The sequence below is a fragment of the Branchiostoma floridae genome, chromosome 2, assembly GCF_000003815.2.
Source record: "Branchiostoma floridae strain S238N-H82 chromosome 2, Bfl_VNyyK, whole genome shotgun sequence".
Lineage (NCBI taxonomy): Eukaryota > Metazoa > Chordata > Leptocardii > Amphioxiformes > Branchiostomatidae > Branchiostoma > Branchiostoma floridae.
The window spans coordinates 22995668-23020453 of NC_049980.1; the positions used below are offsets into that span (position 1 = coordinate 22995668).

Here is a 24786-nt window from a genome sequence, read left to right on the forward strand (position 1 = left end):
ACGAGTGCTTTTTTCTTCTCAACTCGTATGTTGACATGACGCGTTGACATGTTGACATGTACAAGTTGTATGATACAGTAGAAACCGTTTAATGGCACACCCGATTTGCGTATTTCGTGCAATTATCTGGATGGTGCAACATAACGACGTTATCAAGCTGGACTGCACCACCGCGGGATTTTGGGATTGCATGCAAGTAATACTCTAATAGTAATACGTTTTTAACGTTTTTTTAGTCGTTTTTATCGGGCTTTTCATTTCGTCATTTTTCTTGAAGTACGCCATCCAACCAGTTAGGTTTTGACACAGCAAGATGAAATACAATAGAAAGCCCGATAAAAACGACTAAAAAACGTTAAAAAAACAGCCGGAGCCTAACCTCTGCTTGGAGAGTATGCAATTAACAAAAGTGAGCGGTTATTCGTTGTGCAATTGACTGACGTCTATTGTGATATCCTACCGTTGTCGTTGTTTTGTATGTCGGTTCATCTTTAGCCGGACGCTCCAGCTCCCGCTGTTGAACACGCTGGGCGGCAGACAGGGCGACCGTTTGGCCCACACGGGTGAGAAGATGTAGTAGATCTGCTCGGTGAAGTACTTCCTTCGGGCCTTCCCGGCGGCGAAGCTGCAGTCGTAGTTAAACGGCCTCTTCAGGACCACCTCACCCCCACCGGAGGATTGCGTCACTGTCATGGCGGGCTGTTGGTCTGTCTGGAGCTCTTAAATCTGGACTTCCCGCGGCTTGATGTCTTTCGAGGCTTCACCCCCGGACCCGAACCACTTGGCAGGTTGGCACCACGGATCTGAGGGTGCGATGGTGCTGTAGTGCCACTCTAGCCACCACCGACTTGTTAGCATGCCTCCAATAATAACTTCCCTCTCGTATTACCGAAGTCTGCTACACAACGTGTGAGGGCCAGGGTCAAGTTCAACCTACTGCTACCCAGAGGCGATCGAATTTTGACATTAATTACATTATATATTATATGTCAACAATATGTAATGTATTTCATAACAACATGATACTTTCCATAATTACGACTTACGATAGTCAACCAGGGACAGTAATTTAACATCTAGGGTGAAACGATCCATCGTAATGTCGTGTGTCTAGCTTATTTATATTATTCTGTCCATGAAGGCACGGCAGGGCATGTCATTGTTTGCTCAGGGAACAAAACTTTCAACAGGTTGTCAAAAGTTGATTACAGAAATGCATAGATAGCCACGTACAAATGAGACAGGATCAAGTCGAGAACTTTTTTTCTAAAATGAGAAACTTTGTGCGCACGATGCAAAGGACATAAAACAACGAGTTATTGCAGACAGTTGAACATTGATGTTACAGCCACCGCTCGATAAATCGTAACCTGTCAATTTAAAGCTGTGGCTATGGATTTTCGGCGTGTCGATCTCAGCGTGTGGTTGCCGATGACGTGCGTTTGGAAAGAACGCCCAATTCACCACTGACCGGCGTGTCTCCCATCACGCAATGGCTCTACGTGCAGGTTTCATGTAAATCAAATGCCCAGGAGAGATTGTACAGAACAGGTTATATCTGATAATTGAGAACGGGTATGTTTGTAAAGTCCTCTTGTCTTATATGTGGGTCAGAACCGCCTGTCAGATCCATTGATATCATATACTAGTAGCCAAGATGTTCTTACTATTGCTGGTAGATCATTTATCTTACATTTCATTTATTTTTAGTGTAATCGCAATCAAACTTTGTCTTCAATTCTTCCCAAATAATATTACCTGTATATAAATAATCGGCATAACGTTACATATTGTACATCCATACGAAAGTTGAGAAGGCGTGGCCAATGTATGGCAGATATGTATAATGTACTCTAGATTTAATCCCGGGAAAATCAATGAACAGACGTTACATGGATATTTCTAAGCTGAACTATGTTTATTTTTCTACTGAAAGGAAGATGCTATTTTATACTGTTCTATACTGATTAACACATGGTATGGTCCTCACCGTCTTCTAGACTACCTACTTTCTTATAATTACATCTCAATAAATTAGAAAAAATATAGAACCAAAAGTTGTTAATCCTGTTCATAAATTTTAATTTACAAAAGTTGCTTATATGCCGTCTTATCATTATGCAATGATATAGTTCCTGTCGAATATTATCAACGCTGCAGTATCAAGGCATATCAAATATTCCCGTTATGATCAATGAGTCAGATTGGTCACTGTCCCATTTGGAAATAATTTTTAGTCAATAACCAGCACGCATGCTGTCATATCATAAATACGACCTGGCGCAAACCACCTCGAGTCACAGCCCCGTTTTTAACAACCACTTGTTACTGAATACAGGTTTGACTGTTCAGATTATTTGGAAATTATTATTGACTTAGCGTATCGGTGGGCATAGATATCTTGGTCCAAAACAGGGAGCCGGTCAAGCTTAGAGGGTGACTTCAGCTGGAGGATGACGCTGCTCCGCTAGGTGTCTCTTTTTCGCGTGGACATCACGCTAATTTCTCACCTTGCATATTAACCTCAGCAAGATCCAAATGTGACGTCTTGACGTCGCTCCTTGTTCACAAAGTCTATGACCTCTCCTCTTGTATTGTCACTGAAATTTGAAAGCCATAGCAAAATAATTCTTTTTAGTTTTCAACACTAAAGCCCAGATGTTATGCTGTATGCGCTTGTCATTTGATGCAACATGGATATTATCTGAATATATATATATATATATATGTACAGTTACTGATAGGAGGGGAGAAGCTTAGCACTCGATAGAATAAAATAAAAATTCTAAGAGAACTTAAAGGGCTTTTAGCAAAACTCAGCTTTTGTCTATTACTTCCACCCTTGGTTTGACTACTTGAAGGATTTTGATACCTTGGCAGTATTTAAACAAACAAAAACTTACTATGACACAAGCAAGTGCTTCATGCATCCGACAAATCGGTCGTTGCTGTCCACGAGCCATGTCTGTCCTGTCGTCAAGGGAGCCATTCCGGGAGCCACGCCCCCTAGCAGAAGGTGCGGGGTCTGCAGCAGAGTATCCTCCACTTCAGTGGCTGGGATGTCCCTTTTGTCATCTATATGCATAGTCAATCTGGAGAGAGAAGCAAGCCAGCAGGTACAATGGTATATCAGGGTCAGACCATCCAAAATAGCGTTTCGTATAATCTATCTTCACATTTACGTTAGCAATCGAACCGCCAACTTCCATCACAATGTTGTCCATGGATTTGACGATGGAATAGTGAAATTCTTACAGAGTCACTTTTTTAAAAGCTTTTGTGTAAACACTGAGGCATGCATGACATATGCATGATTCTCAGTTATGAAGACCGATCATTTCAAATGTCATCCAGATCGTTAGTTAAGTTTTCGTCTAGGTGCCGATGAACGTGATGTCCATACCTCGTGCCTTCTTTAGAGACCCTGACGTAGTGTTCCTTCCCATCGTCGTACCGTGACACACTCGTCATTCTTTTCGCTTCTCCTGTTGGGTCCCCGAACATCGCAAACATCACACTTCCATTGGTCATAGACACCGCCCAAGACTGGACAAACATCAAGAAGATGTAATAGATCAAGAACCATAAGAATAGACGTATGTGTCAGCATTTATTGTAAAAATATTAAAACATGGTCTGTACCTGCTACGAGATACTGAAATGAAAGTACAGAAAAACAGCCGCACGTTTTTCTCTGTGTCTCCCATCACGTACAGCATCAGGCCGCTGTCCAGACTTGTCTGAAAGGCGAAGGTGGCGTCAAAGTTCCGGTACACGGACCGCCCGCTCACCCAGGCCATCTCCAGGTAGTTAGTGTCAGGGTTGGTGAAGTGAAGCTCCTGGACCTGCAGCGAAATTAAACGAAATAAGCTTGGGGGAATTTACCAGAGCTAGATAATCTTCAAAGCTGTTTGACAAATGATACCGGGTAAAGAACGTGCCTCATTGACGAACTTGCCTCTTTGACCTTCATATAAATATTAACATTCGTTTCTGTTTCCCAGGAAGTGTCTATCAATACCTAATTTTCAGTGGTTTTAGAAGGGTTTTCCTCTTCAACGAACAGATCTAGAGCAGGCAAAGGAACTTTTGTCATCGTAGTTTATGACCCAACCACATTTATTTAGTCCAGCCACAAAGACAAATGAACCCACCAATGACGGGCAGCCACCTATGATGCCACCGTTGAAGATTTCTATCTGCCTGTACATCCGCTGGATGTGAAGGTTCTTCACACATCCCTCGTACACCTCGGATGATATCCTGGGAATAAAACAGTAACATGTGTTGGTTGGTTTGTTCAGAACTTAAGGCGTAATAGCCGTTTTAGCAGCAGCAAAGCAAACTTAGCACTGCGCTTTAAAACTGAAATTGAAGGAGCATACGCTTTCCGAATCTCCGTGTGATTTTGAATAGAGTCATTCTGATACCAGGCCTGATAGCAAACGACAGAATTCTATAAGGGACCTTACAAAACATCTTACTCATTGGGTCGTAACGACGGTGGGAGACCTCCGATGTAGGCCTGGCTGCCGATCTCCTGCGAAGCTTCATCAGACGGCAGCTCCATCTCCACACACTTGACATCCTGGTTAGTAATGAGAGCCAGAAACCGCTGCGAGACGTGTCCGTCACACTGAGGCGTGGCGGTGTTGGTCAGCGCGGTGATCTGAAACGGCACCGGAGATTTCAGTTCGACTTGTTATGCCTTTTTAGGGACGACTTCGGAGGAAAGTTTGATACAACAATTAGCATAGAGGAATAAATAACACGTTGATACGTAAACTAGACCTAGTGCTCACTCAAATATCACGACTATAGCATGTCCAGAACACAAAATGTCAAAACCGAAAGTTAAGATGCAGTACTGTAAAAATCTGCAAGGAGGCTCATATGTTGACCCCTAACCACATGCGTAGAAAAATATTATAAAGATTCATCCACAACAGTCATTTATGTGAGAAAGTCTGTCCATTCTGTAGGCTATTGGTTATTTTTACAAGTTAACCAGGAGTAACTGTTACTGCATCAGCTAACGTACCAACTAACCTGTATGAACCCAATGGAAAGCTGTTTGAGCATGTCTGTGACAGTGTTATCCGACTGAACCACTGCAGGAGGGTTTCCGCTGCCCAACTTTGTCTTCGCCACAAGTCTGTTGGCGAGCAGCTCCAGGGAGATATAATAAGACTGGACACGGACAAAAACAGACTTGCATCATCTGTCATCTCTTACCTTATCATCAAGTAAGTTGGAATGCCAAATATCAAACTAACTACACAATCACAGCTCTTGACAGGATCGCGATACACAATGTCAAATGTTTTATAATGCCAGATGCATTCCAATTTCATACAAAGTATTCAATGTATCTATTACAACATTTACGCATTCCCAAGGTGTTCTGTAAGTCTGAGATCTTACACAAGATGTTGTTTCATTCATTCAGCTTGTCACAGTTTTGAGAAGTGCAAAGGTTCTCGTCGTGAGGCTAAAAAGGATACTATGGAAGCTTATTTGTTTGTTCGTTCGTTCAAACATTCTTTCTCTCATTCATTCATTCATTCATTCATTCATTCATTCATTCATTCATTCATTCATTCATTCATTCATTCCATCAATCAATCTAACTAATCACTTAATCACCTTGTCTCCCAGGAAGAACAGCAGACTTTCCTCGCTGACAGGCCTGATCATCATCTGCACGATGTTCTCCTGTTTGAAGATATCTACAGAAGACGTCCGGTCAGGGTTGGTGTAGCTGTAGGCGCTGCCGTCAAGATAAACACTCCGGTAGGACTTGGAGGCTTTCCTGTCAATCAGGAAATAAAGTTATAATTAATCCGTCGCGATTTTAAAACAATGTTACTACTACTATATGAGGCTGGACAACGTCCTCTTCTGGGTCGCCAGGCTCATGTACACGGCTTAGTGCGGGCGGTAAGGGCGGTGATGCTGCTATCTATGTATGTTAATGCAATAGATATCATCTACTCTAGACACATGTTAACAGAGTAGGAAACGATAAAGTAAGACTGCATTGGGGTTTCAATTAACAGCTTTGAAATGTTGGCAAGAACCCTTATAACCTCTCTCTCTCTGTCTCTCTCTCTCTCTCCCTCTCTCTCTGCACTCAAACTACGATAGACATAATATATTTGAAATCACATGTTTATCGTATAAACAGCATATCAAGGCTATTTCTGTTACATCGTCAAGAAATGAAAGTCTTACATTTTCCTGTCAGGCTTGACGGTAGGGGACAGCATCTTGTGGTGTTCTCGAAAGTTCCAGAGGCTGATGGGAATCTCCCCAATCTTCAGGTTGTCAATATTTCCGGTGAAGCTTTTTCCCTCCAACGCCATATTTTCTGGGAGCTGAGAATGAGAATTAGGTCATTACCCAAAATAACTATTTGTTAAATAATGATTCAATTTCTAGCCATTTCTTTTTTGGGTAAGGATAAAAGCTGGATAAATACTGATTTGGCTGAAACAAGTGCCAGAAGGTGTGATTTTCACCTGATTATGTCAGAAACTCATAAATATCAGTTGTTTCCTCAATATTTTTTCACCGAGACGAGATACTACAGTTGACGTTATAACAGTAACCCACGTTTGAGCCTTCCGGTACGCCTCCGACCCATATCCCAGCATCCCTCGGGAGGTCAAACAGGATGTAGTTGGACCCGTCAGTTCCGGAAGTCTCCAGGTTGGTGATGTCTGACTCCACCTTGACCTTGGCAAAATTACCAACCCTGAAATATCAACATTTAATCAATATCATTTTCAGGACAGTTTGAGTTACGGTGCGGCCGCACATTATGCACTTAGTTAAAAACATGTAGTTGTAAAACGCACTTATTCTATTTATTAACGTCACGAGTATGCCATATTAGTTTGTTGCTTTTCCTGACTGTCGTACTTAGCATTTAATTTAGATATTGATCAAAATCGACATTTCAATGTTAGATATCTACTTAGATGTAGGAAAGCACGCAAAACATAAAATTCCCGATACCTTTCGACCTTGATATTACACCAGCTGTCCAGGGCCAGGTTGGTGCGGTAGGCGGACACGAAGAAGCGACCGGACCCGCCGCTCAGGTCAAAGGACGCCCGCACCTTCCCCGCCACGAGCTCCAGCCCGAAGTAATCCCCGGTAGCCTGTGGGTTAACATTTAATCTGTTAACAAGAGGCGGTTGCGTCGACGTGGCATAATCGTTAGGTATTGGCTCAGAACCTATAGGTTCCGGGTTCGATACTGTGACATGCCCCGGTGGTCCTTGGGCACTTTACACTGCTTCAATAATTGTAAGACAATGGAGTGATACGCACTGAGCCCATCAGCCTAGTCTTTCTTAAATGTGCCCAAAACAGCTAACGTATTTGGTGCACAAATGTGCCAAGATCTACACTAGAACCGTTACAAATTAACCAGAAATGGTAAAACTTGGTTCTATCTATTTTTTTAAAATTCTGTACTTCAGACCCACGCCCAGGGAAGATTGCTGGCTAAAGTTGTTTGATACTTGGAGCTCTTTTGAAAATGGCACTGCAGCAAAACCACGCTAAAGACCTGTCGTCCACTTATCCAGTAATTGCATGTAACGTTATAGGACGTTTCATCTACACGGACCGTCACGAACCAAATTGAATACTAACATTTTTTGGATCACCAATGAACAATATCGTTCCATCATGGTCCTTGGGTTTGACGTCCAATGACAGAGTGAAGTAGTTCTTGTGGTTGGACAGGTTTTCCAGGACCTCCGGCTGCTCAAGTCTGACGGCTGTACCGTGTCGACTGGCAATGCTAGTCCGTCCGAAGTTCATCGGAATGGCTATCTGAAAATTATAAGCCAATAGAATACACTGAAACAAAACAAAACGTTTGAAATGAAAAAGATATTCAACTGAGCCATATTTCCTATCCTTTATATGTAGTACAGAACAGTTACATTTATCATCATGAAACTATCCGAGTTCTTGTTAATGTTTTCCCACAAATTTATGAAAGGTAGCTGTGATTTAGTACAAAATGTTACGTGAGCCAAGTGCTTCTTTGATGTTCTCTTTGTTTAGTGACAACCGTGCAGCCCAACCTGCGCAGCCTTGTACCGAGCCTTCCTGATCATGTCCTGAATGGCCTTGATGCTCTCGGTCACCCTGTCCCTGTCCACAACAGCGCTGGTGTAGGCGAATTGCATTTGCAGCTCCTCTTTGATCTCTTTCGCTTCTGCGATACTTGAATGCATGCTACTCACTGTAGAAGATAACCAAAGGAGAAGTACAGTACCTTGAGGTAAGAAGTGCGTCCAAAATCTCCAGAGAGTTGAAAAAAGCTAACGTTTAATAACGTTGTTTGGTCGTGAACGACAAATGATTCAACCATTTCCAAGTCTGTAAACCTATTTTGACATTCCTTTGTCTGTTATTTGACGTCTTAGCGTACTTTTGTGTCATATTTAGGATTAATGTTGTAGTGTGTTAAACGCTACAAAATACCCGATGATAAATAACATGAATGTGCAGCTCACGCTTGCTTTTTGTGTCAGCAAGATCCTCCTTGATAGAATGTCGCTCGGACCATCGCAGGGCCTCCTCCAAGTTGCTCACTGGAAGGGCAAAATAAATTGCCATATTTGATGTATAACGTTATATAGCCATGTTGCTAGAAAAAGTGGGCTAAGGAATAGCACTAACATTTTCATAGAAGCTTAAGAATTTTAATAGTTAAAGGGATGACGCAGAATGCAAAATAAAAACTAACAAAAGGGTATATGATCAACATTACCACTCCTTGCATGCTTTGACAGTCCAACATCAACCAAGTATTTTCCTGAAATGATATCTTCGATTGCAGCGTTCGCCCGCGCGACTTTCCGCTTGCTCCTGTTGATCTTCTTTTTCCGGTAAATGGGCGGGTCCGGACCTATGTGGAAACCAAACGTTGTTTTGAGTGATAGTTAACATGTGAATTGTCTTTATTGACTAAAAGGCGTTTGATTGCAGTCTACTCAGTAGCTGCCACATTTTTTTTTCCTTTTGTCATCATCATACTTTATCATAATCATAACAGTTTGACTAAATTTGATAACCAGAACTTTGCGCCTAGGCTGTGATTTGCGCACACGTTAAGGTCATGAGGTACATGGTGTTCCCGCATCACATGTGAGTTTGCAGCTTGTACTGATAATGAACAACTCACTTCTGCACCTGTTGAGAGCTGCCTCTATGTTTTTCAGCTGATCCCTCCCGCTGTGAAGCTTCCATGTCATAGTAGCAGTGGTCTCCATCAAGGCGTCTGCGCGGGGCTTCAGTCCTGGAAGAAAGCGAACATTATCTTTCGATATTGAGATAACATATTATCTAGAATATCTTGGGGGTGATCATTGAGTACAATTTAACTAATCGGGCTGTGTCTTATTATTTTCACTCCGCGTACCGTAGGTACGCTTCGAGTGAAAATATTGTTTTCATACGGTTTCTTCTTTCTTTCTTTCTTTCTTTCTCCTGTCGCGACCTTTAAAGTGATTCCTCTCCGTCGTTCCTGGACCAAATGGCCTGAAATTTGGCACAAGGGTACAGTGGGCCAATACCCAGACCCGTTTTTCTCATTTTCTTGATAGATACCTTTACAATGATTTTAGGGATGTTTTAAGGTCGTTTTCTGGCCCGGCTGTATATTCATGTCTCCCGTGCCCAGGTATTACGTCCAGATGACTTGAAAGTTGGTATGATACTGCGTGAGATACTTATTAAAAGGACCCCGGTATTATTTTTGGCCAATCGTCACTTCAAAATCATTTAAAAGCCAATTTGGCGGGGTATCTACGCATATTTTCACCGAGCTCGCGTTTCGCGCGTGTAACCATATATGGTCACGTTTGCACGTGCGTCCGTTGCACCATATATGGTTATGGACGTTTCCGCGCGTGACGTAAGCTGTTTACCTGCAGCTGTGCATTGTGGCTAATTGAATTTAGAAGGGAACCAATATGCGCCCGACACTTAGCGGAAGCGATGACCTGATTGGTCAGCTCGGGTACAGCCAATGAGGAAGGGGTTTTCAACTTAGCGGCTGGGAGTACATATATGTCGCCGAGAAGAAGTCCGTTAAAAGTAAGTGAAAAATTGTATTGTTTATCTTAAAATTGGCAACAATACACAAACGCAGTAACAAATTTGTGTAACTTGTCGTCGTTATTGTGTAGTTTTTGTTTGATTTACCCACGTTTAGAGTGTCTGGATAAGCGATACCGTAGCGTCAGAATGCCGCGGTAAGTGGGAGCGCATGCATGGAATATTGTTGCGCTTTGCAGTGACTGATGAGACAGTACTAGTATTGTATCATCAAGCTTTATTGACACGACAAAAAGTACAGTCAATTCTGTATGGCCAACTTTAAACTGCAACGAAAAAAGAAAGAATACATAGTATATCTTACAATTCTACTAATTAAACATTATGATATGATTCTACTAATTATCGGTGAAAAGTGTACAGTAGTTCTCTTCCATAGTAACGTTATATGATAGTACAGATTTTCAAGGGCAAATCTACTAGTACAAACGTTACACTATGTTGTGAATTGTCCATTCAGGTTGGTTGTACAAGAATATATGTAATCAGGTGTGGCTTTTTTTTCTAATCAACAAACAAAAAGGATCTTCCTTTTACTCTGGGTGGCAGTACATGAAATTACACAAAGGAAATACTAATTATTGTATTCTATTCTATTTTCTACTGGAGGAAGAGGATACACCACCAGGACTGTTGTGCAGACAGGTGGGGTTGTGCCTTGATAGAGGGTGTCAATTTGACAGTGCTAAATTCATTATTGGTCGGGTGCTCGAACTCAACTAATGCCACAAAGTCTGGCCTGTCAGAGAACACAATAGTCAACTGGCTACAAAGGTGGCATCAACAGACACCAAGGAGAGGATAGCAAAGTCACGTACAAGAAGCGTTACTGTGACAGAAACACCAGCTTTATGTATGATTAGGCTATTTGGGACAATATTGTAACTAGTAAACTAAGTGACAATTAGAGATATTATTATACCAACCATGAGTTCAAACATTGTATTTCATGACAGACATGAATAAGTTTTTATGACTTTTCAGACACCACGTCATGGTACATGCTGTGTAATTTAGTAATGCACTGTACTACAAACAGTTAATCAGAATAATTAGATAATCATAAACTGATTAGTTTATGTGGAAAATAAATGCGACGTTAAGTTTATAACAGACGTATAATAACTGCAATTGCTGCATCCTTTTTTCAGACAAAAAGCATGCAAAACATTGAGATATGCAAAACAGACTCCGTGCAAACATACAGTCGCTAATTAGCTTTGTTCATCAATATAATGTATTAGCTGATTAACTCTAAGTATAAAAACAGAATGCGATCCTTTTTGTCTGAATACAATGTGCATACATTTATATGTATTTGTAATGATAATGTAATTGCAGAGCAGCCATGATATCCAATTGGATTTTTTTTTAAATTGCACTTCGCTAAAAACGGCTAATAAGCATATCTTGGTAAAGAGTTAAAAGTGTAGTGAAGTTTGTTTGGAGAGGTCTGCTTGTATGAAGATTAGTTATGCTTGTGACAACCTTGAATAAGTGCAGTAATTGCCCTTGCCTTGTGTAAATAAGCAGGAAAACTTAAATCATAACCACGCTATTGTCTGCTGTGGGTACGTAATACCAACGTTTAGGGTCACATAACGTGTTGCATCTGTAGAAAATTTCCGTTTGTGACATAATTTTTTTTTTTCTTGAAGTAAAACGGTGCTTGCTTTGTTAATGTGTGAAACATTAGCATGCTGTGTGCGTGTTGTAATAAAGAAATAAAAGTTTGATTACCGTACAGTACTCACATTGGATTTTTCAAGTTCAATTTTGGAAAAGTCCATTTTTGCATAAAGGGGAGAGCGGAGTGAAAATAGCTGAATTTGCTCCTAAGCAAATACCGGCCTTTCTAGTTACTCTTGCATAAGTAATTGGTGCTCTCACAGTAGCAGCGTTTTTCAAAGTCGCTCTTACTTAAGCTTCGGATAGCTAAGCGCGTGAGACCTTGTGTTGTATTTAGAAAAGAATTTCCATATGTACATTGTCACAGAGCATGTGACACTGTTTTTATGTTATAACACTAATTAAGTGTAAAAATAGAAGCAGCACTTTTTACCGTCATCAACTGTGGACTTCCGGCCGAGGGCTTGGTCCATCCAGATACTACTTTTTCGCTTTGGGTTGCGGATTTTGATGTCAGAAATATTCTCGAACTGAAAATCAAGACAAGGTAAAAAAAGAAATATTCATATCTTAAAGGAATATTCATGTCTTTATCCTCATAGAATTACCTTTATCATTACAATTGTTTTTGATAGCATCATATTCAACAGGAGACCAACCTAGCTGTGAATGACATCATACACCAGACATATGCTGCTATTGTATTCACTTGTCATGACATGTGGTTATGTCGGTATCTTTGACTAACCGTGAGGGCCTCTGCTGAGAACTTGTCCGCCTCCTTTATCATGTCAGCCACGTTTTGATACGTCACCAGGGCCTGCAATGCCTTCTGGGATACAATTCCTCCACTAGATCTTAGCCTGGAAAGTATGAATAGACTAAATATCTCGTATTCTAAGATCTTAAAAAACATCGGCACATTCAATACCAATAGTCCGAGTAACGAAGTTGCTTATTTAGAAAAAAAAGTATTATCGCCCCAAATTGCTCATGTTCTGGTTTGCATTTCCCATTAAAGGCTTTCTTTTTATCGCCTGTCTAAATTTGATTTTCAGATTTCCTTTGATTTTCATATTCAGTGCGCCTACCACTCTATGTCCCTGGTCTTGTTCAGCAGGTACTCGGCATGCTGTTTTGCTGCTTCTGTCCGGTTCTCCACGACAGACATGTCCCCCACCTCCTGCACCCGCTCGTACATGGCGATGGTGGCCACAGTCTGTCGGGAGTTGTTCTTCAAGATGTTCTGGAAATACAAAGACAGGTTCTGCTGCCCATCTGATCATCTTAGAAGTAGATTATAAAACTAGCTTTATCGCAACCGATAACGTCTAACAACTAATTTGCACGACACACTTTCATGGATTTTGCAATATCATGTGGAAAACTTTCACAGCATATCTTCCCTCCTGTCTATTGCAGTTTGACTGGTATAGAATGCAAGCTTGCGGATATTGGAGAATAAAGTCAGTATTCATCATTTGCGCCAGGCTGTTGGATGTCGGAGTCAACCCAAAGTTTCACCACCACCACAAATTACTTTAACTTTTGATTTCCCTTTAAGTTAACGGCGGAGAATGGACTTACGCTTTCGAAACTATTTTATTCTATTGTATTATCATATCTTGACATCCGTTTATTTCAAGTTTATTTTGTGTTATGTGTGTTTATGTATATATTTGAGCGGTAGCGCTAATGTAAATGCAAGTCTGTTAAAGTGAGTACATCACCACTATGTCTATACGTTTGAATGGAAAATCAAAAGGATATGACGGAGTTATACTATTGCTCGATGATATAGATTTCAGTTACCATTGTCATCGGTGCCATTGGTTTGCGTTGGTAGTCATCTTCATATTATCAGATCATTGATGGCACATTCTGGAATTACCTTTAACTCCTTGGCGCCGTCCAGAGCCCTCTCCACATCTTCCCTGACCCGTCGGGCGGCACTGACTGCCGCGATGAGGCTGTTCCCCTCCCCGTGCACGGTGTTCATCAGGTCCCGGCGGGGGCGGTCAGCGTTAGCCGCGTTTAGCTGCTCCGCTATTCTCACCTAGACAGACACCAGAGAACCGCTGTAAGTAATTATAAACGTCTGCAGGACTATACGTCATTCAACAATATTGAATGTTGAACACGAGAGAAAATGTCACTGACTGGTGATATAGAGTAAAAAGCGCCATGGTACGCTTTGTGATTTGCTGTACGCAGTTTTAGGAATGACAATGGAGCAGTGCCCAACTTGGTGATGTGGGCTACAGAACGTGGAAATGGCAGCACCTCACTTACGTGGGAGACTGGTCTAAGGAGACTGACCTACTGGCTGGCAATATGGGAACGTTGTACAGGACAAGGGCTTCTGATCTGCCATGGTGGTTCGGGTGGCAGAGGAGTACTGTGATACCCGACATGAGTCAAGTAAGGCAATTAACTTTGTACGTTCTTCAACCATATCATCGCAATTAAAAGTACGAGGGCGGTTCAAAAAGTAATGCCACTGGTTTTATAACAGGCTCATGTTTTCATCGAATGAGTTGAAATTTGGCACAAATGTACATGACTATATCCTCTTGAGATTGAGATATCTCAATTTGTGGTTCAGATTTTTATGAGCAACTGAGATGATTTTAAGATGACCATACCCTTAAAAGCTTGTCAGGAGATCAGTTCCTCTAGATCTTACAATTTTAAAACTATTGTAGGAAGCTGAAATTCTACCTGTATAATAACAAATGTCTCTATAGATTACATGATAAATTTCATGTTTGAACTCTCAATGGTTCATCTTTTACAGCCACTAGAATGGAGCGAGTTGCTATATTACAGACAGTTTGATTAAAAGCCAAATACGTGATTTGTTGAATAAAGGTTTTTGTAGACTGCTTTTCCATTAGCCAAAAGATGCGAAACTTGGCACAATCATTAACTGTTTCAAGATCAAGAAGTGTGTTAAGTTTGATTTGTCTCAGTTAATAAAAGAATTTTGTTATGGAAACTTTAAGCAGCCCACCTCTAAACCACTTCTAATTACGACCCTGACGACCATACTTCACACCAGGAACGAAAAAATGATAAGTGATTGTATTTTAAATATGAAAATAGGCATGTGGCTTATAGAGAAATGCAACTTGATACATGTGCAATTTTAGTTCCTTACAATAGCTACAATTTATTTAGAGACATTATCAATTGCACGTTAATTGACCCTCTAATTTCTTCCGACGGGATAACAAGGGTGTGGTCATCTTGAACTCAACTCAGTCACTCATAAAAATCTTAACAACAAATTGAGATATGTCAATCTCAAGAGGATATATTATTGTACCTTTGTGCCAAATTTCAACTTATTCGATGAAAACATGAGCCTGTTATAAAACCAGTGGCATTACTTTTTGAACCGCCCTCGTAACATCCATTGGCATAATACCGGTCGGTTTACTGCAATTTCTCAAGCAATACTAATTTGGCAAATGATCAACGCATCATTTTCTCCAGTTATATGTTGCTGTTACAGCTTACCTTTGCCACTTCTTCTGTGTAAATTATTTTGTCTCTCTGGTCCTGCTAAAAACATAATATCGTAATTGGAACACACCGCGGAATTGCACGGAGAACGGGCGCGTGGTTGGAAGGGGGTGCACTATACCGGTCGAACGAAACACGGCACAATTAACTGCCGCTATGTACCTTTATACATCCTCTGTTGTTCCTTTCTTTCCTGTTAGTAGTTGCACAAAATAAAATCTGCATGAGCATACAAAAAGTCATGAGAAAATGGGCGTATACTGACAAGAATTTTCATTTAATTTTGGTCCGTCACAACCGCTATGACGTAAAACTTTACTGCTGGCCGTAGCATTAAAAATGGCGGGAAAATGGCGGCGTACGTTCAATTTGACCCATTCAGCCGTAGATCCGGGCGATAATGCAACGGTTCCTCACACTTTTACACGAGTTGTAGGTCACCAAAAGAAATTCAAGATTGCTGTTGAATCATGCTCGTCTTGTGCCGTGAGCACATGTGATTATTATCTACAAATCTGGCGATGAACGTGACAGTGTGTTTGTCCCACGACGAGCTCGCCTGCCCCGAAAATGACCTGAAAACTTTTGGCCTTGTTGTCTTCGAATGCATTGTTATCGATGCTTTGTAAATTATGTATTGGACACCTAGATGTCTGAAGTGTGCATACCTCAGAAATTACTATTGTTGCATGTGTAGATCTCTTTAAGTTCCACTATTTTTAATCGACCGGTATAACATCTATTATCATAATACCGGTGTGACAGCGATCTCGCCCCCCCCCCCCGTGATCTCGCCCCCCGGGGGCGAAATCACTAGCGATCTCGCCCCCCCGGGGCGAAATCGCTAGCGATCTCGCCCTGCCCGGCTAGTGATCTCGCCCCCTACCTCGCCCCCCTTTAGCGATTTCGCCCCCCCCAAAAAAAACGGGTTTACATGACATTTTAGATGTTGATTGGTATAAATCACAAAATGCAGTTTCAGAATGATATAAGTACACGAGTTTTATACATAACTCCATTCATAGTATCAATATTAACGTAATTACATGGTAATAAGATAGTTGAACTTGTTTCAGACAATGAGGGTTGGGTCCCTGTATTCCCATTATTGCATATACCTGAGTCTTGACATAATATGTATTTCATTGTATTCACCTGTCCTCAAATAACCTATATATCTCCAATATGAAGTCTCTACTATGAAGTGACCACAAAAGAACTATGTAATGTCTTTATTAATTATGCAAATATTAGGTATTAATTAGAATAACGCACATTTTGGTATATGCACCTGGTCAAGGGATATCTTCACCTCCAACATGACTGTTTTTTCTGGTATTTAGGAACTGACGCATTTACCCGTGTTTCTTAAGACTGGTACTTTACCAGTGTTTGTGTAGCATTTAGCAACAGCTATATCAACTTGCGCGTAGATAGTGTTTATAATGAGAAACTATTATTCACGTGTGTTTTTGTTAGTGCTTTGGAAATGTTTCCAGCACAAGAAAGAAAACACTGTGACAAATTGAAAACATATAGCTGACGTATTCCGTACCATAGACGGTGTTGATTTATACGTTCGCAGTAGCACTGGTTTTATGCCACCTCAGCTGCAAAAATTGTCTTTTTCATTTCAATGTCATGTTTGCACCGAACAATATAGTATCGACTTTCGAGGTATGACAGGCATCTTACGGTACGGTAATAAGGTGCCATAAGGTACCAGGTAACACACCATACACGTTACTCCCCAGGTGCAGTATAGTACCAGGTAGCGCACCTGTAATATGTAGTAACCAGCTGCTCTTGGGGGGGGGGGGGGCGAAAACGCTAAAGGGGGGCGAAAACGCTAGTGATCTCGCCCCCCGGGGGGGCGAGATCGCTGTCACACCGGTACGTTTACGACGATTTCTCTAGCCATACTGATTTGACAAATTGTCAACGCATCATTTTCTCCAGTTACATGTTGCTGTTATAGGTTACCCTTGCCACTTCTTCTGTGTAACTTTTCTGCCACTCTTGTCCTGCTAAAAGCGTAATATTGTAATTGTAACAAGCCGCGGAATTACACGGCGAACGGGCGCGTGGTTGGGAGGGGGTACAAAATACCGGTAGGAAGAAACACGGCACAATTAACTGCCGCTATGTACCTTTATACATCCTCTGATGTTCCTTCCTTTTCTGTCAGTAAATGCATAAAACATATTAAAACCTGCATGAGCATACAAAATGTCATGAGAAAACGGATGTATACTGTCAAGAATTTTCATTTAACTTCTGTCCGTCACAACCGCTATGACGTAACACTTCACTGCTAGCGTAGATATAAAAATGGCGGGAAAATGGCTGCGTACGTTCAATATTGCCCATTCAGTCGTAGATCCGGGCTATTATGCAACGGTTCTTCACACTTTTACATGAGTTGTAGGTCACCAACAGAAATTCAAGATTGTTGTTGAATCATGTTCGTCTTGTGCCGTGAGCATGTGTAATTATGATCTATATAAATTTGGCAATGAATGTGACAGTGTGTTCGTCCCACGACGAGCTGCCTACCCCGAAATTTAAAAAAAAAGTATACTGAAAACTTTTGGCCTTGTTGTCTTCGAATGCATTGTTATCGATGCTTTGTAAATGGTGTATTGGACACCTAGATGTCTGAAGTGTGCACAGCTCAGAAATAACTATTGTTGCATGTGTAGATCTCTTTAAGTTCCAGTATTTTTAATCTACCGGTATAAGTCTTACTACCGGTATTATGCCAATGCATGTTAAGGCTTATGACCGGTATTATGCCAATGCATGTTACCTTTTCATCCGCTCTGTCCACCTGCTGTGCGAGGTCATCCAGGCTCTTTGTAAACTCGACCTCTTTGTTCCTTATTCTGGTGATGACCCAGCTCTTAGAGTCGTCTCGTGCTGTAGGAAAGCAAAAGGGTGGTATAGATACAAATGTAATGTTGTTGATGACCTGTTGCTGGTCTTAGCGCCAGATGAACTTGGTAGGGAACTTGAAGTATTCTTCTAGTTAATTATTCAGGATAATATGTTTAGTAGAGGGGAGACATAACGTGTGCTCAGCCCTTGAGGTGGAGAGATGGAAGCCCGGTGTGGTATCATTAAAAAAAACCGAGTCAATTAATATGCAGATTAAAAATAATAAAAAAAATTGATAGAGGGAAGTAGAGGGGTGTTCTCTAACTAATGATATTACTGATATCACGACAACTGTAACATATATCTACATGGGTGGCCGCTTTTTAAACGTCCGACCGCTCGGTTATATATATTCACCACTTTAAAAAACGTGTACAGTGCGTGTGTTTGAGAGATCTCTAGTACAGCACCCCAGGTGTGCACAGTTTAGACATAGGAGAGAACGCTTTGGGGATGTTGCTTTCGAGATCTCTTTAGACTCATTTTCCAGGGTGCTGAATATATGTGACATGGTTATCGTAGTTAAGTAAGGACGTTAAATTTTGATGGTGTAATGTAACTTACTTTCCTCAGCTGCCACTTTTTCCAGGTATGCCCTTCTTAGAATGGGATTGAAGTTAGAGACCTTCCCGGACTGCATTGTGTAAACGTCTTGGCGGGCTTGACGGAGGGTTTTTCTTGTATCTGACAAGTGCTCTTCCAAATCATCTACTAAACGGCCTGTAGAAAAATAAGACACATGGGGAGGACTAAAAGTTTATATTACAAAATTATAAGGTAGAGTATCATTACCACCCATGTCTGCCAATATGTGGTAAAGCAACACCTTACATGATTTAGTGTGATCAAGGACAAATTATTGAATATTGTTGCAATCTGTATCAACAATTTTTTCCCTCTACACAAAATTTTTGCTCAATATTCTGTTAACATGAGAATGCATATCATGATAAACTGGAGAAAAGTACTAGTACCTCTCCTGTCCTTCAGCCCGCTACCTCGCTGCAGTACCGAGTTGGACCTCTTCTCCGTCATGGTGGCGCTGTTCTTGGTGGAGATGCTGTATACTGCAATCTTTTCCGCCTACAGACAACATGTAAACCTTTTAACTGGATAAAAAATGGTGTGATAAAAGAAAAGAATATATATATGCAGAATCTAACACCAAAAAAGACTAAATCAAACATATTTCAACGTAACTATTGTCAAGATATTGATTCAGATTTTGTGTGAAATGCACTTTCTTACCAAAAAGTCTATTGGCATTGAATCCATTATAGCCTTTCTCGTGTCCTTGGTCATCTTGGCCACCCACCTCTGAACTTCCTCCTGGTGGTTATAAAAAACGAAATTGTGGTGCACTGATTTCTGTTGATTACCATTGAATGTGTGTGTGTGTGCGTGTGCGTGTGCGTGTGCGTGTGCGTGTGCGTGTGTGTGTGTGTGTGCGTGTGTGTGTGTGTGTGTGTGTGTTTGTACCCACGTTTACACTTAAGTAGTAACGTTTGTTGGTAAAATCTGATATTTGATACTAAGCAAATACTAAGCATGCAGAGTAAATCAGCAATGTCTTGGGTCTCACCAGGTGGTAGGAAAAAAGAGAGGCAGGCCTAAGAGCACATGGCCAATAACATCGAGAGAAGCTCAAGATCTAGAAAGAGCTAGGATCCCATGGGAGCAGACCTAGATCGCCGCAACCGTTAGACGTCAGTGGAAACTTGCTGCCCAAAGTGCCTTACGTAAGGCACAGGAGGACCTAAGGGCCCCTAACCTAAGCTAAGGTAAGAGTGAATCAGAGTGATCTATATACTGTTTTTGTCATATGCTAAGCTAGGAAAGTTTCCAACTATATTCAGTTCATCAAATTAATGTCACAAAATTATTGGTTCGATATTACTAAGCGACAATATGTCAAGATGAGGATCTGGCCCTTTCATGACAAAATTGTTCCCCTTACCGACACGTTCCGATTGGTCTCCGTGAGTCTCTCCAGGACGACTTTGTCTGTCTCTGCGTCTTTAAGGACACGCATCTCCCAGTTCAAGTCGTTGGAAAATTTCCTGAAAAGTTCCTTAGACACCTCGCAGATGTCGTCAGCTGCCTCGGTTGTGCATTCTGAACAAAAAAGTGAAATACGCTTATAAAGATTTTTGCTGTGTTTAAAAGCCGAACGACTGAAGAGCAATTACAGCGTGTTCAGACTCTTTACATTCGACTATGCACCCGTCCACTCCCCAACCAAAGGTAGACACTGGGTTGTAACTAGGATGGATTCCATTTTATTCTAACTCCAGTTCGCTCCTCTAATAGCATCCAAACAGCGTACGAATTTCCCAACCTCTATCGGCTGGCGCAGATGACTTTATTAGTCAAATTCGCCGACTCCCAACCACATCTGGTCTTGTTCACGACTAACTTCCAGCCATGATCTTGAAAGGGTCGGTGAGCCATGGTCGGCTATGTGTAACAGGAGGTTTACTAACTTAAAGTTAAACATAACTAGTACAATGTACTTCTGTTCGACACCTAACGTTTCAGAATGAACAGAATCTCGATATGGCTAAGTAATCCGGTCCTTACCATAACATTTATGTGTCTCTCCAAGCGGAAGAAGAGTAGTTAACCAATTTACAAAGACTATTAGCTGAATCGTAATGTGGCAAACCTGTATTTTGTCATTTTGTCCTGTAATGAGTAGAATGAATAGATCTGGGTACTACTGAGTTTGATAACTGTTACATGTAAGAGTAATATCGTGTATCTTTTCTAACGTCACTTGTTAACCCTCCTTAACATCTGTGTTGCCACTGAGGATAGTCAACAGTGGCAAAACAGTACATGTAGTCTTGACATGATGAAATTTTGATACTTTCGTTCAACACAACACAAAATACTGCTCACTGCGAATTTTCTTGACATGTTTGTCGTCTTTGAAACAGCCAATTTTCCACTGGCATGATCATTAAGTCTGACTGTGTCCGGGTAACTGGGTAGTCTCACTGTGTGTAATCATGTGAGAAATGTGCCGAAATGTCAAACACCTTATATACATTCCTCCCATTCCACCCACCTGATCCCGCTTTAGTTCAGAACGACAGTATGAAAATATTGCTGCGTCTGTTGTTGTATTCCATACCTAAAGTGTGGATACAAACATGGTCGTGGCGGGAAATGACGTGATTTACCCACCTGGAATATTGCAGCTTAAAAGACTTTTACTTAATACTGTTTTTCTAACACTCCATTAAACTAGAGCAGCGTCCACGACTCGACCTCCCTGCAACCGGGGGATTCAATAGAGCGTTCAATGAATTTCATTGAAAAAAGAATCTTTTTACGGTTTGTATGATATGGAGTCTTTTCAGTCATACTCCTACAGTTCCTATGATTGTCAAATTATGAAATGAACGGTTACACAAATCCAGTTTAGGTCACCGCGAGGTCGTAGCGCGATCGCCGTCTGGTGGACTGGGGACCTAACGAGGCGTGCAGACACCGTGCACGGTGGGCCGTACGCAACATGTTGCCATTTGCCTGTTTCATCTGCCGCCATAATTAGCACGCAACAATGTAGGTGGGTCTGTTATTGACAGGCTCATTCATCAAGCTCATTCCTGTCACTCTGATTTATTCACTGAAAACCTGTTGACATCGGTGATCAGTAGAGCTAAAGTGTGTTCGCGGCTCCATTTAACAGGTCCTTCAGTTTACGAGGAGTCTTCGCACAGATGGATGCGGATGCGCTCACTGTCGGTAGCACATGCTTACATTGAGAGGAAAACATGCCTGATTTTATATCAAACTTGTGCACTTATTTCAAAAGGCAACAAGTAAAGCAGGCGACAAGCGACACTTCCCAACATTCGATGTTTTGTACAAGCAAATAGCCACAAAATGGTAGTTCTTGATTTCAAATTGTTCGGATTGTGGGAAAATCATTTTGAAGCAAGTAATTATCGCAAACTGCATCAATTCAACCAAATAAACAGCATATTGAACAAAAGTTGACAAGAGACGATAAAAGTCCATATCCCCTAGCTACCATTACCTCCAGATAATTACCTCTTTGCTTAAGGGGAGATGAGAAGGTGCACAGCCGACTTGTTTTTCTGAAAAGAGTGGCCATGTCTCCGATAGCGCTACGCCACAGGTACAAACCCTTTAAGCTAACAAGCGTGTTCCTGACACTCCAAGGGCACTGTGCTCTTTTGGAATGATGAATTCTAGTGTCATGTGAATGCGCACGTACAGTTTACATGATCTGTATCGGCCGTCTTGACACTTTGCTAATTTCGGGAGACCTTACAGCGTTGTGGCAATTAGCAAGAACACATCTGAGGTCATTTGGCTGTCCCCAGGCCATGACGCCCCACTATAACGTGTGTAGGGGTCAAACTTGACACTTAGCTTGGCTGGCATCAACACATCCAATTTACGGATCCATCGAGTAACAGTATAAATAACTTTGATAAGAAATATGGCACATTGAATGTGTACAAAAGCAACGAAGGTCACTAGGCTTGCCTCGCCTCACGTGAGATATCCTCTCTTTGTTACCTACATGTAGCCAGAGATTATTTTCCTGACCCAAGTGGGTTTCTTCTTACCATCACAGATAACTCTGAACAGTACTAGTGGTGCAGATGCTGATTATTGTGTTTTAGAAAGTAACACCGCAGGTTAGATCAGTTCAGATCAGAGTGTCTCATATTTAAACTGACAGGTATGTTGTGATTATCGTCGATAATTATCATGAACAGTAATTAAGAACGATAGCTGTCAATGATAAATACCGTTTACCAACAACGTGGCTGATCTTTGCTGATATATAATTTACTTATACGTAAAAGTTTCCTTGATTTATCTAAGTTTTCCATCTTGTCATTTAGACCAGGGACGTCTGGTTAAAAGTATATATAGGCTTATCATTTTGTTGGATGAGAAACTGGTACTTAAAATCAGATGTCGTAGTTGTATTGTATATCTGTATGTAGACACTACAACCAATAAATACTGTTCTTACCTAAGCTTCCAGCATCCGTTGAAGGAAATCTCAGCAACAACAATGCTCCCAACACCTGTACAAGTGCCCACGCCATAGCTCTTTGATTTGTCATTTGATTGTAATCTTTATATGTTTTGAAAGGTGGTTGCATTTTAACAACTGTTTTCGACCAGCGCAGAAGCTTTTTCTCGTGTTTGTTGTTGTAACTCGATCTTTATCCAGGATCAGCCGCAAATATTGTTTGTTATCAGGACGTTGTAGAAGTGTATCCAGGATGTGCATTCAAACAACCATGAGGAATTCAGCGCTGCCTACCGTTTATCGGTGAAACTGTAATTATTCAGAAAGGCCTCCTGTGGCGAGGGCACGATGTTCGACTACTATGATAAGCCAATGTTGTCACGATATATGAAAACTAAACCACAATGTCAGTGGTTTTTGGCTACGGTGGCCAAAAGTCCACGTGACGGTGTCCTGTGGTGAAACAATGAGTCACAGAACTCCCACGACGTTGCATGTGCTGTAAAATCACAATGTTCAAGGGCCTGGTGCGCTTCTAGAACATGCTGTAGTTTCTGTCGGTGGCAGTGCGCAGAAACTCGATGAAAGGCAGGTGTAATCCCATGGATTCCCAGCGCAGCCGTAGCACGGATTTTGGCGAGGACGGTAGCGTTGGGTGCTGTCACGTACACGTACGTGTGCGACGAGTCTCGGGACCAGCCAGGTAATCCAAGACTTGCAGCAAGACTGACAAAAAATAAGTATCTTTCGACGTTCACTATTGGGAAAGAGTTGTGCGACAGCCAATCTCCTCGGAACCCATGGAAAGCTGGGTGTATTTTAGAACAGCACAACTTGCAAGTACACTTAAGTACAGAAAGGTCTGAAGTCCCCGAATAATCTTCGCACAATTACATGTGCTGTGACGACAATGGGTTGGTCGGCCTGGCAGTTATTAAACGGCCTGGCCATGCCGCCGGGCATCTACACCCAACCAAATCACCGTCATCATTTCACGCGTAAATACACGCAGAAAGTTGTGTCATAAGCTGTAGTCGCTGATGAGTGTGTTCATCGCGGTAGGGCGACCAGTCGATTATTGGGACAGCCCAGTTCTTGCGTTTGTTATGTGTTCTCTCTGATCCTGTTCTTTTTTTAAAGCCGAGATCCATGTGATGGTGATAGTAGAGACTACACACACATGCAGTCTGTACGTTACGATGGTGAAACATGACCGTATAATTGGACTGGCAACCTCAGGAATCTCTAGAATTGTGAACGGCTTTGCTTTACATGTGCTTCCAAAGAAGCATTTAAGGCATAGTGTACACCATCTTCACCGATATCGTTAGCTCCAGCTAGTGTGCTAAAGAATTCAAGACAATTTTATGACAAAGCACACAATACATTAAGTAACTACAAGAGAAGACAAAGAGTAAAAGACAGGTCTTTAACAGATTTCTATTTAAGTTCATAGATTTAATTCCTGTGCCTTTTTTCCAATCAATCTTACACATGTGTGCAACGTAGTTTTCATCTCA

General features: G+C 41.4%; 1 protein-coding gene across 1 annotated transcript; it reads right to left on the reverse strand.

The window, feature by feature from the left end:
- Window positions 1-1897: 1897 nt before the first annotated feature.
- Window positions 1898-24135, reverse strand: LOC118409620 (laminin subunit alpha-like). Its single transcript, XM_035810770.1, has 26 exons — window positions 23264-24135; window positions 20198-20355; window positions 19489-19569; window positions 19215-19323; window positions 18805-18960; window positions 18113-18222; window positions 13667-13831; window positions 12867-13021; window positions 12524-12638; window positions 12209-12305; window positions 9212-9325; window positions 8798-8935; window positions 8541-8618; window positions 8106-8266; window positions 7666-7848; window positions 7021-7166; window positions 6616-6757; window positions 6235-6377; window positions 5647-5812; window positions 5050-5190; window positions 4485-4669; window positions 4155-4263; window positions 3687-3845; window positions 3404-3546; window positions 2904-3092; window positions 1898-2600 (listed from the first exon to the last, which is right to left on the reverse strand). The coding sequence occupies exons 1-26, from the start codon at window positions 23394-23396 to the stop codon at window positions 2525-2527; spliced, it is 3552 nt and encodes a 1183-aa protein (XP_035666663.1). The 5' UTR covers window positions 23397-24135; the 3' UTR covers window positions 1898-2524.
- Window positions 24136-24786: the final 651 nt, after the last annotated feature.

What these genes read in the sequence shown, in the direction of transcription:
- LOC118409620 (XM_035810770.1), bottom strand. Translation starts at nt 23,396, where the DNA reads ATGCAACCACCTTTCAAAACATATAAAGATTACAATCAAATGACAAAT. An exon ending in AAGACCAGGGACATAGAGTG is followed by an intron (nt 12,639 to 12,866) that starts GTAGGCGCACTG and finishes CATACTTTCCAG; the next exon opens with GCTAAGATCTAGTGGAGGAA. An exon ending in TCATTGGTGATCCAAAAAAT is followed by an intron (nt 7,167 to 7,665) that starts GTTAGTATTCAA and finishes GTTAACCCACAG; the next exon opens with GCTACCGGGGATTACTTCGG.